We start from the raw sequence: 17,618 nt of genomic DNA, 5'->3' as shown, positions 1-17,618 counted from the left end.
CGGTATTACTCGGTATAGCTCGATATAATTCGGTATTGAGTCTTCACATGATAGTATTCCTCGTTATTGTTTGGTATTGCTCGGCATTTCTCGTTTTTTGGCGCGATTTGACTTCTGACCAAAGATATCAGATTCTAATTTATTCCTTTTAAAAAATAGCCATTATTAAGCTATTGTTTCTAATCTTTTAAATTGCATAAGGTCTATTTACACATAACAATAAATTATCCCTTGTATGAAAAAGGGCATTGCTTTATGAAATTGCAACAAAAATATTTTGTAAATAGTTGTTTAGTAACATATGATTAGCCAAAATTCTAAAGAATTAGCCACCAAACTTCAACAACCAAGTATTTCCACATGAAAATTGCACGAGTAATAATAATTTATACTTAATGAATTTAAAAGTATAAAAAAAAGTTGTATTTATAGGTCTTTTTCATGCACAGACAATTAAATACTATTACATGAATTGAAGACTTATTCTAATACAACAACAACAACAACAACAGCATCAAGCCTTTGTCCGACTACGTGGGGTCGGCTACGTGAATTCTTTTTCGCCATTGTGTCATGTTAAAAGTCAAATTCTCATTTAAATCTAATAAAGAAAGATCATTTCTAATATTTTCTAACAAGCCTTTTTAAGTCTACCTATACCTTTTTTAACATAAGTCAAATCTAATACCTCAACTTTCTTAGCCGGGTCATCGGAAGGCCTCCATTTAATGTGACCAAACCATCTAAGGCGACTCTCTCTAATCTTATCTTCCACTGGAGCTACTCCAACATTTTCACGTATATGCTCATTTCGTAACCTATCTATCTCTAAGGGTAAAGCCACTCATTCACCTATAAACATCTTCATCTCTGCAATACTTAACTTACTCTTATTTTAACTTCTCACTCCTCTTTATTATAACTGCATGCTATTATAAGATCTTTAAATGAGAAATCCTAGAATCTAATTTTGTGAAACATTAAATTTTAATTTGCAAGCTTAATAATTTGTTATAATTTCCACGCTATTCCTGCTACTGCTTTATGTTTAAAGAGGATCTGTGAGACATGTAAAAATTTATTTAATAAAATTTCAATTTCCTCTCATACTTATCTGTCTTTTGATTTTGCGGATATGGCACGTTTTTCTTTGTAGGGCAAAAATTTAACAAAGGCCAAACTAACACTTTGTTGATTTCTCTTTTTTATCCCTCTTCTATTTAGTTAATATTTTGACTGTTTGATTGTGATTTAGCTTCAATCTAGATTTTCAATTTGTGTCTTGACTCCTAATAGTTGTATGGCTTAATATCGCTCTTAATTTTTCTTGAAAATTTTTAGATTTTGATAATTTTTCAATTTTTATTCGCAGTAGTTCTATATATATATATATATTTTTTTTTTTTTTCTGGTTGGAAATTATGCAGAATACAGTGGGGTTCCAAAGTAGGAGTATCAATTTGGGTCAACGGGTCGGGATCAGGTCGAACCCGGAACTGACCCGATATTATTCGGGTCAACCCGAACCCGACCCATTTTTAAAAACGGGTCAGGTTTTCGGACCCGAACCCGACCTGATTCGGGTCCGAGTCAACTCGACCCGACACGAATGACCCAAAGTTGACCTAAAATTGCTAGTTTTCGGGTAAAAAATTGGGTCAATCTTCGATTTTCGGGTCAAAATCGAGTAAAAAATAGGTCAATCTCGGGTTTCAGAGTCAAATAGGAGTTTTCGTGTCAATTTCGGGTTGCTTGGTCAACCTGAACCAGACCTGATTTTTAAAACGGGTTGATTTGTTGAGCCCGAATCCGACCAGTTTCGGATCCGGGTTTACCCTAAATCGGATTTTTCCTGATTGGGTTCGGGTCGTGTCAAAAATTGACACCCCAACTTCAAAGGAGGATGAAGTTTTGCAATATGCTCGAGTTGTCATTGATGTGGCTTCTAATATTCTTGCTCTTCATATTCTTTAAATTTCTTTGGCTGATTCATGTAGATGAGATCTATCTCAAACACCAAGAGAGAAATAAAAAATAAAAGTAGAAAAGAAGATCAATGTGTAAAAACACACAAAGTTTATATGTTCACCCAGTTGATGACTACATCCTCTTTCCGCCGTTGCGGTTTTCACTCTAATTTAGGCTTCGTTTGGATTGTCTTTTTTACTGCTTCTTAAAACGGCTTTATAGTACAAAAATAAAAAAATTTGTACTAAAAAACCGTTTTAAAAAGCAGTAAAAAAGTCGTCCCAAACGAAACCTTAATTGTGAAGAAAGTGCAATCAATTTTTTCTTGTACAATACAAGGCCAACCTTCCTCTCTCTTTCGAAAGAAAAAATTAGGGGCAAATTACATTTTTTTCATATATAAAATTTAGGTTCATATTAATGTGAGGGTATTTATGATTTTAATCCCTTTTTCTAAGCTAAACTCTCTAATTTGCCAGCTAATTAATCTCTCTATAACTGTTTAATTTTATAGTAATACAAATATATAGTATGTAATCAACTTTTTAAGAAGCAACATATAATTTATACGAATCAAATTAATATGTAATTTCTTTTTTTTTCATATTTTTATAATATTCACATTAAATTTAAAATATTTCTTATTGTATCTAATTATGGTACATGCATATAGGTATTTCGGTGTGATCGTCAAAAAAAAAATTTATGTAATAGTTTCTTTTATTAGTGTTTGTTGTTATTTACACGATCTTGAGAACTTCTTAATATAATAATTTGTTACATAGATTCTGCAAAGAATAAAATAGCTTATAATTTTATTTATAATCATAGATGCGTACAAAAATATCAATATATGTTCATAATTGTTTTACTAATAATTTGTTTATTAACTGTATTGCATTTGCAAAGGCCTATTAGGTATCTTTTTTTTTTTTGGAAAAAATAATACTTATTTGATGTATTTTTTAGCTATTTTATTTTTTTTTTCATTTTAAAATAAATAAATTATTTAAAAATACACAAAATAATTTTGAAATTTTTTGAATGATTTTAAAAATTACTATAACAATGAAAGCCAACGGCCCCTACAATACCATTGCTTGATTATCTCTTAAGCATCAACTGTTTCATCTTATAAATTAATTATCATTAAATGGAATTCTAGAGATTATGTAAATATAATGTCTAATATTTAGATTATTAAGATTTTGATTTTGTATATTATTTATTTATTTATATACTGTATTTAAGAAAATTCTAGCTCTTAAAATTTTGTGATATTTTATTGAATATTATATTCAATTTTTAAAATTATTTATTTTTATATATATATATATATATCATATTCTTCTTCTTCTTCAACTAGTTCAGATGATCATCAATTAAGATTCTGTGTGCAATATATTAGTATTGTAGTCTAGAATATTTGTGTCAGTGGAGTTAGTAAACTTTTCGTCTTAGCGGTGCACGGATATCCAGCACACAAACAGAGAGAGAAGTAAAACGTTTGATCTTTTTCACATGGAAAGCCCAAAGAGGTAAAGCCATGGGGATCTTATCTAGGTGAAAAGATTTCACAAAATTTGAGTGAATTATAAAGGTTGACTCGTCCCTTGACTTGGAGGCGGTCAAATTACAGTAGTTTAAATTATTGGACAAAGGCTTGCCGATAGTCAGGCAGAAGTTCAGCTAACGAGGAATGATCTGACGAAGGTCGGACGGTGGTTGGCGGATGAGCGGTGTCGACGAAGGTCGAACTGAAATCTAGTGGTTGTCAGCAATCGGGTGGAAGTCTGACGGTGGTCTGACGACAGTCGGGCTAAAGTCCGGCTATTGTCAGTGGCCGGGTGGTGGTCCGACGATGATCGGGCTAAAGTCCAATGTCGGTCGATGCCCAGGTGGAAGTCCAGCAGTTGCCGGCGACCAGCGGTCGAGTAGTAGTCCGACAATGGTCGGGTTGAAGTATGGAGGTGGCGGGGCAAATGTTCGATGGTGGTTGGTGGTCATGTGAAAGTCTGTTGGTTATTGGTTGCATGGTGGTGGTCCGACAATGGTCATGAGAGGCACACCCCATAAATATAAAGAAGATCTGGGGCAGCTTCGGAGTGCTCGATCAGATGGCCCGTATTGATTTCCATTTCCCACTATCATAGAATATTTTTCAACTATTTACATGTTTTATCGATGTCAGAATTCAACGATCTTGGGCTCGTTGGATTCGTCTCGCAGAGCCGCTCGATTTGACTATAAGCATGTCATATTTGGATATCATATTGTCATACAAATAATATTTTGAATTTTCCAAATATAATTTGGGTTCCCGATTTGGGCCCATTTGGGCTCAAATTGGACTAATTTTTGTGTTGTTAAGTTATCTTCGAGACTTTCATTTTGACTATAAGTTTGTTGAAATTTGAATTCATATGATCTCAAATTTAAATTTGAAAGTTTCCAACTTGAATACGCTTTGATAATCGTGTGCGACTAAGATGATTTTTGTTGACGTATCCATTAGAAAAATCATTTAATCACCTAATAATTCAGTTATTATGCTTACATGTTTCCTCTCTATAAATGTTTTGTCCAATTATTTTTTAATTATGATAAATTTTATGCATATATTACTAAATTTTTCATTGAACAACTACTATTGTTATTGCTAATTTATTCAAACTTTCAAACACATTTGTCCTAGATTGAGGATATAATTATTTTTACAATTAATTGTAATAAAAATTTATTTATTTGATAAAAAAATTTGAATTAATTAAATAATATTTAAAATTTATAATATTATTTAACTTTTTAATTTTATTAACTTACATTTAATGCGTGTATAATTATACTAGTTTATTAAATGTCAAGAGAGAATATTCTTTCAAGTCCAGTGCTATATCTGACCTAAATTCATTTTAATCTTTTTTATTTCCTTTCAAATGAGGTAGAATTCGCCTTCTTCCTCCAGACCCCAAAGGCCCAAATCATTAAATGATCAAAGGATTCAAAGCTTCTTTCCTTCCCTTTCCGTCAAGAAAAATTCCAAATTTCTCCATTTGATTTATCCAAATTGTATAACGCCATTGGCCATCTCGTCTCTCGCACTGTGCAACAACGTGAGTCATATTAATGGCGGTCTGTGGATCTGTTGCTCCTCCTTACTTATTTAAGTCAAGGGTGCGGCTATCGGCCCCACGCCGCCTCCCATCTGTGCCCCTCCCTCCAATTCATTACCATCCCCGGAGATTACAAATTCCCCCTTTATCTGCCAGCAAGGTGTCATCACCTCTATCATTTAAGGAGGTATAAATGCTCTGCTGTTTGCCATTATGCTCCGCTTAATTCGCATTTTTACCTGTTTTTTTATATTTTCTTAACCCTAAATCTGTGGTTTATTAGTTGATCGAGGCTCTAATTGACCGTAAGGATCTATCTGAAGAAGAGGCCGAGTTCTCTCTTAATTATCTTCTGAAGGACAGCAATGAGGCGCTCATCAGCGCCTTTTTGGTTCTCCTGAGAGCCAAAGGGGAGGCCTTTGAGGAGGTAGCTAAACTATTCTTCACTTTTGTTGTTTTGGCCCGCGAGAGATGATTGTTTCTTTTTGGATTGGATATTATTATGCTTTTTTAACAGATCGTGGGTCTGGCAAGGGCAATGTTCAATTGCTGCCTGAAAGTTGAGGGCTTGGTTAACACCGTTGACATTGTTGGAACTGGTGGTGATGGAGCAAACACTGTCAATATCTCCACCGGTGCCTCTATTTTGGCTGCAGCAGCTGGTGCTCGAGTAGCCAAGGTAGATTATTGCTTGACGAAATTATCAGAGTTGCTGTGATGTATCATGAAGAAGTGGTTTTAAGGTTAATGATTCTATCAATTTTTATTGCAGCAAGGGAATCGATCGAGTTCTTCACAATGTGGAAGTGCTGATGTGTTGGAGGCGTTGGGTGTCAACATTGAATTAGGCCCTGAGGTAATGCTAGGGTTCTAGGTTAAAAATGGTTATGCTTCTGTGGATGTGAGAATTTATTGTTTTGTCTTCTTGGCCATATTTTGCATTCTAGCGAATTTCAAATCTCAGTTATAAAAGCGTTTGATGCTGGATTAGAGCTGACTGAGGAGAGTACCTATGATCTCCTAAATTATGTCAAACATCTTAACATTTTTCTTGCTTAATCCACTATGTTTGTTCACCTTTAAGATGCCTAGTGATGGAAAAATTTTTGATCAAGAAATCTTGACTGAAATTTGGTCATGATGGATGCCAAAGCCATTGGATTAACTTCAAAATGAGTATGATATATATCTAATCAATCAAAATGTGTATTTCTATCATCAACTCAAATCCAATATCCTGGTCAAATTTGAGTCAAGAAATCCTGAATCAAATTAAACATGTGAGCCTTAGAGGGGTTGGTCACATTAAACGGAGGCCTTCCGATTACCCGATTAGGAAAGCTGAGGTATTAGATTTGACTTATATTAAGAAAGATAGAGGTAGACCTAAAAAGACTTGGTTAGAAAATTTTAGAAATAGTCTTTCTTTATTAGATTTGAATGAAAATTTGACATTTAACGGGACACAATGGTGAAAAAGGATTCATGTAGCCGACCCCACGTAGTGGGACAGGCTTGATGTTGTTGTTGTGTGCTACAGGGTGAAGTGTCAACGAAAAATTAAAATCTTAAAGGCATAATCCTTGTAAACAGATAAAGAGTTATCTTCATCTTGTTTACTTGTGAATTTCATTTCCTGAATTAAAGCACAATTCTTTCTAATAGCGACAAGTGTTTCTTTAGCTACCAGTATGGCTAGTTCTTCTCAACTCTTGATTTTCATAGCAATTAATAGTTTCTGATGATGAATTTAGAATAGAGATCTTTCTGTTCTCTTGTTATAACGACAGCATATTTTTCAAGCTCACACTTTAGGTTCTACCTGCTATCACAATATCATATCTGTTTGGTACACTAGCATTTGAATTCTAATGCTAAAATAGTTATGTATGGAGTAAAATACTATTTGTGGATGTTGTACACTGTACATATTTTATCACTGTAAAATTATTGTTTATACATACAGCTCAATAATTTTAGGACCTCGGTATCCTGAATGATCTTTTTTCATTTTCATTTCAAAAAAGGAAGTTAAAAGATGTGTGGAAGAGGTAGGTGTTGGTTTTATGATGGCTCCCATTTACCACCCTGCAATGAAGACGGTCAGTCCAGTGAGAAAGAAGCTTAAAGTGAAGACTGTATTCAATATTCTTGGTCCAATGTTGAATCCTGCCCGAGTGCCTTTCGCTGTTGTTGGTGTCTATCATGAAGATTTAGTAAGTGCTTTTTACCTTAACTTGAGTTTAAATTATGTCAAATCTGTTAATTTGGATGGAACTCTTTGATTATTGTTATGATACGGAAGAATCAATAGTTATGCACATTCAAGAAAATGCATTAGGTTTGGATTGGACCAACAGTCATTGAAGAAGGCAGTGCTTTGAACCAACAAATGGGCCGAATGAATTGGCAAGGCATAGAAATTGAAGTCAGAAACTAAGCTAACAATGTAGTAAAAATTACCAAGTTTATATTGTTGGATGTTAATGAACTTTGCATACTAAGAAATAAGAGGATCATATAGATGCTATTTCCTTCTTTCTTGAGTTTTCATTGCTAGCTGACAAAATATTGAAATACTATGTTTTTGGAACCAAATTTCTTAATGGTTTACTCTAGTTTTCTGATTTTTATAATTGATAAATCCCATCTTATACGCTAAATATTTGCAATAGGTGATGAAAATGGCCTTGGCATTGCAAAGATTTGGAATGAGAAGAGCATTGGTAGTTCATTCAGAAGGTCTTGATGAAATTAGTCCACTTGGTATGATATGGTGTTGATATATCATTGCTTTAAAGAATTATTAATTTATTTTTACTGTTATTTTTTATTCCTGTGATTTCTCAGTTATTGACTTATTCATCAAGCAATCGTTTTCTGTTAAATTATTCTCTTAATATTCTTAATTATCTCACAATAATCGATATCTTGTATGTTTATGTCAGGATCTGGTTATCTCCTTGATGTTACGCAGGATAAGATTGAAAAGTTAAACTTTGATCCATGTAAGCACGCACCCTATCATCAATTTTTGTGGATCTCTTGTTTCTGATTGCCAGCTGCATATAATTTTTTATGTGGGTAATTATTGTAGAAAATGAATGTGATATAAGCTTTCCTCATCTCCTAGATAGTGTTTTATCATCTTCCATTAAGCTTTATTTAAACATGAGAGCTAATTTATCTTTATGCTGCAGTGAATTTTGGAATTCCTCGTTGCTCTCTCACTGACCTTAAAGGAGGTGAACCGAAATACAATGCAGATGTTCTTAGGAATGTACTTGCTGGTGAGAAGGGATCAGTTGCTGATGCTCTTGTAAGTAACTCTTCCCTTCATTTTTTTTTTCTATATCCTTTCCCTGGGTCCTTCTTTTGGTTAAATCTTGATAACAAATTGATACCAAGCTCTAGATAACTTATGCATGGCCTTATTCTTTTTCTTTTTACTCACTGAGTCACTAGTAATCAGGGAAGCAGGTGAGGTAGCAAATACTTCATTTAAGTAACTTATTATGAGTTATTGCATGTTTCTCGATATATATTGTACTATAAGATTTGAGCAACTATTTCATTTAAGCCAAATTTTCTAAAAATCATTGATCAATTATTATGTGGGAAATTATTTGATTAAACATGATTAAACATTGCTTAATGTTTTAAGAGCCACTTTGTTAATATGTAAAACTAATTGTGTATTTTAATGTATAAATTTAGTTATTAGTTCTTTAGTGAAGTTAGCATATTTTTCAGGTTTTGTACAAATCTATTTTATTGATGCTTATACAGTGTATATCAGTGGCTGTCACACTGCGAGAGATATGTTCACAACTTCCATATAACTATATAACATGGGCTTTGTTTGGATTAAAGGAAAGTAAAGGGAATGAAATGAAATCCCCAGTAACTCGTGGGTTGATTATGAATCTTTTTCATAAGAATCTGTAACCATTAATTTGAAGCTTTTCTAATTTTTTTACCATTTCCTTTCATTTAAATTCTCAGCATTCAAATATATTCTCACTATAAATACTTAATTTCTATGTCTCTATTGCTGAACATGTTCATCCGGAGAACCTACTTTTATTCTAGTTTTGGATTTGCTTGCGGGATATTCCATTTTCTTCTATTCTATGATCATCTTTTTCACAAATTTTTTTTCAAGCATTAGCTTTTATACTATGTTTTGCTTCTGTTTAAACAATCTCAACATTAATAGTTCTATCTGACGGAAAATGACTTTCCGTAGTCATCTCTGTCCCAATACTTATGTTAATTTTCATGAATTTGCTGGAGATGTAACTTTCATTTACAACCTATTTTATTGTCATCTATTAGTAGTTACAGTTTATTTTGACATCATAGCTATTTGATGGAGAGGAGATGAGAGGGTTGTGTAATTATTTTATCTTTTGAGCTATTCCTCAACCATTGTACCCCTCAATCCTTGCGGTGACTATTCAAATGGTAGTGATATTGATCAACTTCTTGAGTTCAACATCCTTATTTAGAAATTTTATTTAAAGTTATCTCAAATATTTATTCAAAGCTTTTAAAGACTAAATAGTATTAAATTGTGTTTGATTTAAATTTGTTTGTGAATGACACCTGGCCCTACTAATAAATTGGGTTAGCTAGAGCAAGAGAATAGGACAAGAAAACATGTGAATAGATGGAGAGGAGATGAGAGACTGAATAATCTCTATGAAAAGTGAAAATGTCATGATGTCTAAAATATGCATCTTTAATTCCTTAATAGACATGTGGACAAGACTGGAAGGTACCCACATGATCCTGTTGCTAACGTCGCTCAGGGCATCTTTGACAATTACCTTTGAATTGTACTCGGGGGCGAGTACCTTAGGTGATTCCTTAGGAACGAGTACTTAGGGAGAGTCGGATTCTTCAAGGTGAGTTACAAGTGTCCTAGACAAGTGTGGTTGTGAGCTGGGGATGGACATAGTCAATGGAGCCATGATTATGGGCTTTGTAGTTATTTTGTGCATCCTATAGCTTGGACGAGGATATTCATGGAAGACATGGTGTTAGTTTTAAGTTCTTTCTTGCTTAGCTTCTTATAGGATTTTCCTGTAAATCAAAAGAAAATAAATGATGATTACGAGTTTTGATAAAGTGTAGTTAAAAGAGATCAACCTTAAGCCCATTTCTGTTTGCTTTAGTCATGGATGTTCTCACTAGACATTTGCAAGAGGATGTACCTTGGTATATGTTTTTTGCTGATAACATTCTTCTTGTTGATAAGACTAGAGAGGGAGTTGAAGGTAAACTTGAATTATGGAGGTCAACCTTAGAGTCTAAAGGTTTTCGATTGAGTAGATCTAAAACAGAATATATGGAGTGTAATTTTAGTAGTAATAGACCTAGTGAGGGGATTGCGATTTTGGGCGATCTAGTTATTAATAAAAGTACACGTTTTAGATATTTGAGATCTATTATTCAGAGTGATGGTGATATTGATGGGGATATTATCAGTAGAATTCAAATTGGATGGTTGAAGTGGATGAATGCATTGGCTTGTTGTGTGATAGAGAAGTACCCCTCAAACTTAAGGGAAAATTCTATAAGATGGTGGTGAGGCCTGCAATGATTTATGGTGCCGAATGTTGACCATTAAAAGAGAAGTATAATACTAAGTTCAGTGTGGCAGAGATGAGGATGCTCAGGTGGATGAGTGGCTTTACCCTTAGAGATAGGATACGAAATGAGCATATACATGAAAAGGTTGGAGTAGCTCCAGTAGAAGATAAGATTAGAGAATGTCGCCTTAGATGGTTTGGTCACATAAAATGGCAGCCTTTCGATGACCCGGTTAGGAAAGTAGAGAGGTATTAGACAAAGTCACCAACCTGAAACTCTACAAATCTGTGCTTCTGATTGTAATACTTCTGCTGTCGATCTTGAGCAGCTTTCAATCTTTCTCTTATCAAATTGATCTTCTGAGCAGTTTCATCAGCAAAAGTGGCTCCCAAAGCCTGCCTATCTCCGACCTCCGTCAGAGTCAAAGGAGTACGGCACTTCCTGCCATACAAAGCTTCGTACGGTGCCATACCGATACTGGACTGAAAACTGTTGTTATAGGCAAACTCAATCAGCGGAATATGATCTTCCCAGCTTCCGCTAAAGTCCAGAACACAAAGTCTTAACAGATCTTCCAGTACCTGAATAGTCCTCTCAGACTGTCCATCGGTCTGAGGATGAAAGGCTGTACTAAAATGCAGTTTTGTACCCAAGCCTTGCTGAATGCCTTTCCAAAGTCTGGAAGTAAAACGTCCATCTCGATCAGATACGATCACACGAGGCACACCGTGCAATCTGACTATCTCTTTCACATATATCTGTGCCAAGCGATCAACTGAATCCGTCTGTCTGATCGGAAGAAAATGGGCTGACTTCGTCAATCGATCTACAACCACCCAAATAGCGTCGTGCCCTTGTCTAGATCGAGGGAAACCCATCGCAAAATCCATCGTTACCTCCTCCCATTTCCACTCAGGGATAGGCAACGACTGCAACAATCCACCTGGTCGCTGATGCTCTGCCTTTACCAACTGACAGGCTTCGCATCTCGACACAAACTCTGCTACATCTTTCTTCATCCCAGGCCACCAGAACAAAAGCTTCATATCAGCGTACATCTTACCACTGCCTGGATGTACAGTGTAGCCTGAATGATGAGATTCATACAGAATCTCCTGCCTCAAGTCTCCAAACACAGGTACCCACAACCTGTTCTTACAGAAAATAGCACCAGAATCAGAAATTCGAAGTTCAGGAGTCTTACCAGATCCAATCTGAGCAATCAACTTCGAATAATCAGAATCTGACTTCTGGGCTTCTTGAATCCTTGTTTCCAAAGTAGACCGAATACTCATCTGAGCCAACTCCAAACCACTGGAGGAAATCACTTCCAACTGCAAACGCTCCATATCACGAATCAGAAAGTCATCACAAGTAAGCTGAATACCTGATAATCCAGAAGACTTCCTGCTCAAGGCATCTGCTACCACATTAGCCTTACCAGGCTGATACTGAATAGTCAAATCATAATCTTTGATCAACTCGAGCCACCTTCTTTGTCTCAGATTCAGATCCTTCTGAGTAAAAATATACTTCAGGCTCTTATGATCAGTGAAAATCTCACATCTGACGCCATACAGGTAATGACGCCAAATCTTCAAAGCAAACACAACTGCAGCTAACTCCAGATCATGCGTCGGGTAATTCTTCTCATGTGGCTTTAACTGTCTAGAAGCATAAGAAATTACCTGACCATGCTGCATCAGGACACATCCCAGTCCTTTCAGTGAAGCATCACTGAACACCTGAAAACCTTCCGTACCTGACGGAAGTGCTAACACTGGAGCTGAAGTCAAACAATCCTTCAATCGCTGAAAACTCGCCTCACACTCCGGTGTCCAAACAAAAGGTACTGACTTCTGAGTCAGTCTCGTCAGAGGCGTCGAAATCTGTGAAAATCCCTTCACAAATTTCCTGTAATATCCAGCCATGCCCAAGAAACTACGTACCTCAAATACCGTAGTCGGCCTTGGCCAATTAGCAACTGCCTGAATCTTCTGGGGATCTACAGAAATGCCTTCTCCGCTAATCACATGCCCCAGAAAAGAAATGCTCTTCAGCCAGAATTCACACTTGGAGAACTTGGCATACAGCTGATGCCGCCTCAAAGTCTCTAACACAATCCTCAAATGTCTGGCATGATCATCCTCAGATGCAGAATATACCAGAATATCGTCAATGAAGACGATCACAAACTGATCCAGATACTCCCTGAATACTCGGTTCATCAGATCCATGAAAATAGCAGGCGCGTTGGTTACCCCAAAAGGCATAACCAAAAACTCATAGTGCCCGTACCGAGTACTAAAAGCTGTCTTCACCACATCAGCTTCCTTCACCTTCACCTGATAATATCCGGATCGCAAATCAATCTTCGAAAATACTGAAGATCCGGAAAGCTGATCAAACAAGTCGTCAATCCGAGGCAAAGGATACTTGTTCTTGATCGTGACCTTGTTCAAATCTCTGTAATCGATACACATACGGAGTGTACCGTCCTTCTTCTTCACAAACAGAACAGGTGCTCCCCAGGGCGAAACACTAGGGCGCACAAAACCTCTATCAACCAACTCCTGAAGCTGAACTTTCAACTCAGAAAGTTCTTTCGGTGCCATCCTGTACGGAGCTTTCGATATCGGAGCGGTACCAGGAAAAATATCGATAGAGAACTCCACATCTCTATCCGGAGGTAAACCAACCAGCTCCTCAGGAAAAATATCAGCAAATTCCCGTACCACAGGGATCTCAGAAACAGAACCAACCTCTAGGTTCAAATCCCGCACCGAAGCCAAAAACACTGGGCATCCCTTCTTCCACATCCTGTTCACTTCCAATACCGAAATCAGACTGGAGAGAACACCTCGTAATCCCTGAAATACAACTCTTTCTCCAGCCATAAGCAAACTCACTTGCTTCTTCAGACAGTCTATCTGGGCTTCATACTGACTCAACCAATCCATGCCCAGAATTACATCATACGATGAAATCGGCAACCGAATCAAACTTGATTTCCACTTCTTGCCAGCAATCTCGATCTCACACAAACAAAATTGCCGAGCAATCAAAGGATTCCCAGCCGGTAAAATCACAGACAAAGAAACCGGAAGTAAAAGAGAATCCAAACGTAAAGCCTCAAAACAGTGCTCGGACAGAAAAGAATGACTCGCTCCAGAGTCAAACAAAACACGACAGGGCTGATCAGAAATGTAAATCGTACCTGTCACAACATCGGGAGCATCTCGAGCCTCCTGCTGACTCAAGCTGTAAACTCGTGGCTGAACTGGAACAGGAGCTGAAGCAACGGAACTACTCTGCTCCCTCTGAACAGTAGGTGGTCTCCGTGGTGCAGAACTAGAACCACCACCTCTTCCAGCAAATCCCTCAGGGCGAGGAGGAACAGTCCTCGGTCTTCCTGCTGAACCGGCAGGTCTGACAAAGCCCTCAGATCGCTGATCAAATCCCATCTGCGGACACTCTGCAATCCGATGTCCTGACTGACCACATCGGAAGCACAGACCAGCCATCCTATAACATTGGCCGAAGTGTCGCCGTCCACAGTTCTGGCACACAGGTGCCGAACTGACTGATCCCGAACTCGTCGTACTGGTAACAGTACCAGACGATCCTCCGCTCCTTCTGGAATCTCCAGATCCAGAACCGGAAACAAATCTCCTCTTTCCGGAGGAACCACTGCCAGATGCCTCGCCTCCAAACCTCTTCCTACTCGCAGTCCACCGCTGCTGAGTAGCCATCAAGTCGTTCTCTATCAATCGAGCTCGCTCCACAAGCTCGGAGAAATCAGTAATCCGGAATGGTATCAGGGGCTGCCTCAAGGTATCTCGCAATCCCCTCAGAAATCTGTAACATCTCTCAGCAGAAGTGCTAACCAGCTGCGGAGCGTACCTGGCTAATGCAGTAAACTCAGCCTCGTACTGCATCACCGTCTTGCTCCCCTGAACAAGCCTCAGAAAGTTCTCCTGCATCTGCTGTCGTGCAGAAGGGGGAACAAACCAATCTCGGAATACCTCAGTGAACTCTTCCCAAGTAATCAAAGAGTTCAGTCTGCCCTGAAATCTGGCTGCCTGCTGGCCGTCCCACCAGTGCTCAGCCTCTCCGTCTAACAGAAAAACTGCTAACGGTACCTTCCTGTCTGACGGACACTGCATCCCGTCAAAGGTCTTCTCCACTCTCCTCAGCCACTCTTCAGCAGCTCTGGGCTCAACAGCGCCCTCAAACCTCGGAGGTTTCAACCTCAAAAACAACTGCAAATGTCTATCCAGGTCATCAGATCTGACAGTAGAAGCTCTACTCTGAGTCTCGCTCATCATCTGAGCAACCAGCGAAGCAAACTGAGAAAGCGTATCAGCACCGACCACTGGGGCTGTACTCCCCACTGGTGCTGCCTGATCGGCACTCTGACCATCTGTCATGTCTGGGTCTGGCTGATCCATACAGAAAAATCCAGAAAATCCGGAAAACTATCACAAAAACAACAAAATAAAAAGCCAAACAAATCAAAATTACCCCCCAGACAGACTTACTGATCACTTCCTATAGCTCTGTTTCACAAAATTCTCAAATTCCAAAACCATTGCTCTGATACCAAAAAAGCTTGTCACGACCCGACCCGAGACGAGACGGATCCCGCCCGTGCTGGATCGCGACGGAGCTGCACTAACCAGGATCTAGCTTTGGAATTTGGTTCGGAACTGAATCTTCCAAATAATTAATTCACACAGACTAACAAACACAGAGCTACTATGTATCATCAAATGCAGCGGAACAAAACATCTATCCGATTTCATTTCCTCAAAACAATCATCTACAGAACAGTACATGGCTTTCGACAGAAAGAAAGACAGAACAGAAAAGCCATGACTGTACAAAAATCAAAAGTACAAAAGTACCTATACTGATCAGACTCTGAACTAATCCTGGACTTCCTTGCCTTTCCCAGAACCTGAAAACCACCAGAAAGCAAGGGTGAGCTCAACAGCTCAGTAAAGCAACAAACCTCCAATCAAAATCCTCAGAATCTCAAAACCAACACAGCAGACAAATCCGTACAGAATTGAAACAGATTCGGACAGATATCAAATCAACAAAACTGTACGGAAATGGAAGTTGTATCAAATCAGAAACATAACAGATCAGACACATCAGATCAACAGAATCAGAATCGTACAGATCATATCGGAACAGAACAAATCATATCAGAATCATATAGCAGATATCAGATATTTAATTAATAGCTAAATTCCCTGACACTGACTGAATCTCATAGGATCCAGGCCACTTATGCCTCCCTTTGTGCTCACGGCACCAAAACAGATCAGATCAGATGTGCTTATAGCACCAGAATACATATATAGTGCATATAGCACCTAAACAGATTGTTTCCTCGGATCCGGAACAGAACAGATATCAGATTTCATATTGAGCTCATTTCAGAATTCCCAGACACTAACTGAATCTCATAGGATCCAGGCCCCTTATAACTCCCTTTATATAGCATATACAGATAGCATATCAATTCAGAAGATTTCCGGACAAAACAGAAATTACTCAAAAATCGGGCAGCACAACGGCAGTATACAAAATTTACACAATTTTCCTGAAAATCAAAATTCACCAAATTCGCACAGAATATAGATATCAACATTTTAGAACATTTATTCTACTACACAGATAATTTCCAAGTTCACAGAAAAATCCAGTCGACTAAAAACACAGTCGAATCAAAAATACCCGGAAAAATCTTAAAAAAATAACCAAAATGTGCACACTCGGCACTTCAACAAAATACAGAAAGTTACGCGGTAGAAACTAAACCAGTCGGAAATTACGGACGAAAATCGCGAACAAAACTTAATTCCGGACAGCCAAACTCGACGGTTCTGAAAATTGAGAAAGTCGGATTGTGCCTTACCTTGCGTACAGCAATTTCCTCAACAGTCTCTTCGGACGAAAACAGCTCGGCGTCGCCCGAAAATCCACTTTTCCACTTTTTCCTTCGTTTTTCTCTCTCCTCAACTTTTTCTCTCTCTTCAAAATATCTCATTTCTATATATATCCAGACTGATCGTCCTGGACGATCGAGCTTCGTACCGGACGATCCATGAAGAGAATTATTTCGTCCAGACGAAAATCAAATATCGTCCCCGGCGAAGGGTTCTCTGACTTATTTTCGTCCAGACGATCCTGATTTCGTCCAGACGAACCATACAGCCAAACATGATTTTCTCTGCACAACCTGTACCGATCGTCCCGGACGATCCGACTTCGTCCGGACAAACCTGGAGCAAAAACTGATATTACAGCTGGTACCACCACTGAGCACTTTGCCATTGTTCAGCTTACTTAACAAATCTGTTCTTCAAATAAATAGTTAAATACCATGTGTTTTTTGGTGTACTAACTACCTTAAATGCTTATTATTTTATGATTAAAATTTTTCCTGTATCCTTCAGGTCTTAAACGCAGCTGCTGCTCTTCTAGTAAGCGGCCTTGCCGACAGCTTTGAAGATGGTGTTGCACTTGCTCAAGAGACACATCGATCCGGGAAAGCCATAAATACGCTCGAGTCTTGGATTAAGCTTTCTAATGCAATCAGCTCCTTTGTCTGAAGTTTCTTTAGTATACCCAGCACAGGAGTTTATCTTGAAGATCCCACAGCAGTAATTCTATGTTCTTCCCCTTTTATTCTGTGCAAAGAATAACATTCTCAGACACATTTTATTCAGTATTCCACAATTAACTTTAGAAGATATTAGATATTTTCATTGTTGGATGTGAAGTTATTTCAATAAGTGTAAATTCCTCGTTTTTATCTACCTTGCTTTTCTCTGCTTATTGTTCCTCTGAGCTGTTTCAAGATTGCCTTGTGAAGAAGATAGACATTTTTTTTAGAACAGGTCTGATAACTCATCAAGCTAATTA

At 37.7% G+C, this 17,618-nt stretch overlaps 1 protein-coding gene across 1 annotated transcript; it reads left to right on the top strand.

The window, feature by feature from the left end:
- The first annotated feature begins 4,883 nt into the window (after positions 1–4,883).
- Positions 4,884–17,510, top strand: LOC110095047 (anthranilate phosphoribosyltransferase, chloroplastic). The gene is made up of 9 exons (XM_020820419.2): positions 4,884–5,268; positions 5,365–5,508; positions 5,599–5,760; positions 5,854–5,937; positions 7,109–7,297; positions 7,757–7,847; positions 8,030–8,089; positions 8,282–8,400; positions 17,150–17,510. The coding sequence occupies exons 1-9, from the start codon at positions 5,095–5,097 to the stop codon at positions 17,303–17,305; spliced, it is 1,179 nt and encodes a 392-aa protein (XP_020676078.1). The 5' UTR covers positions 4,884–5,094; the 3' UTR covers positions 17,306–17,510.
- Positions 17,511–17,618: the final 108 nt, after the last annotated feature.

Source organism: Dendrobium catenatum, unplaced genomic scaffold, assembly GCF_001605985.2.
Source record: "Dendrobium catenatum unplaced genomic scaffold, ASM160598v2 fragScaff_scaffold_1061, whole genome shotgun sequence".
Taxonomy (NCBI): Eukaryota; Viridiplantae; Streptophyta; class Magnoliopsida; order Asparagales; family Orchidaceae; genus Dendrobium; species Dendrobium catenatum.
This window is presented reverse-complemented; position numbering and strand designations above follow the sequence as displayed.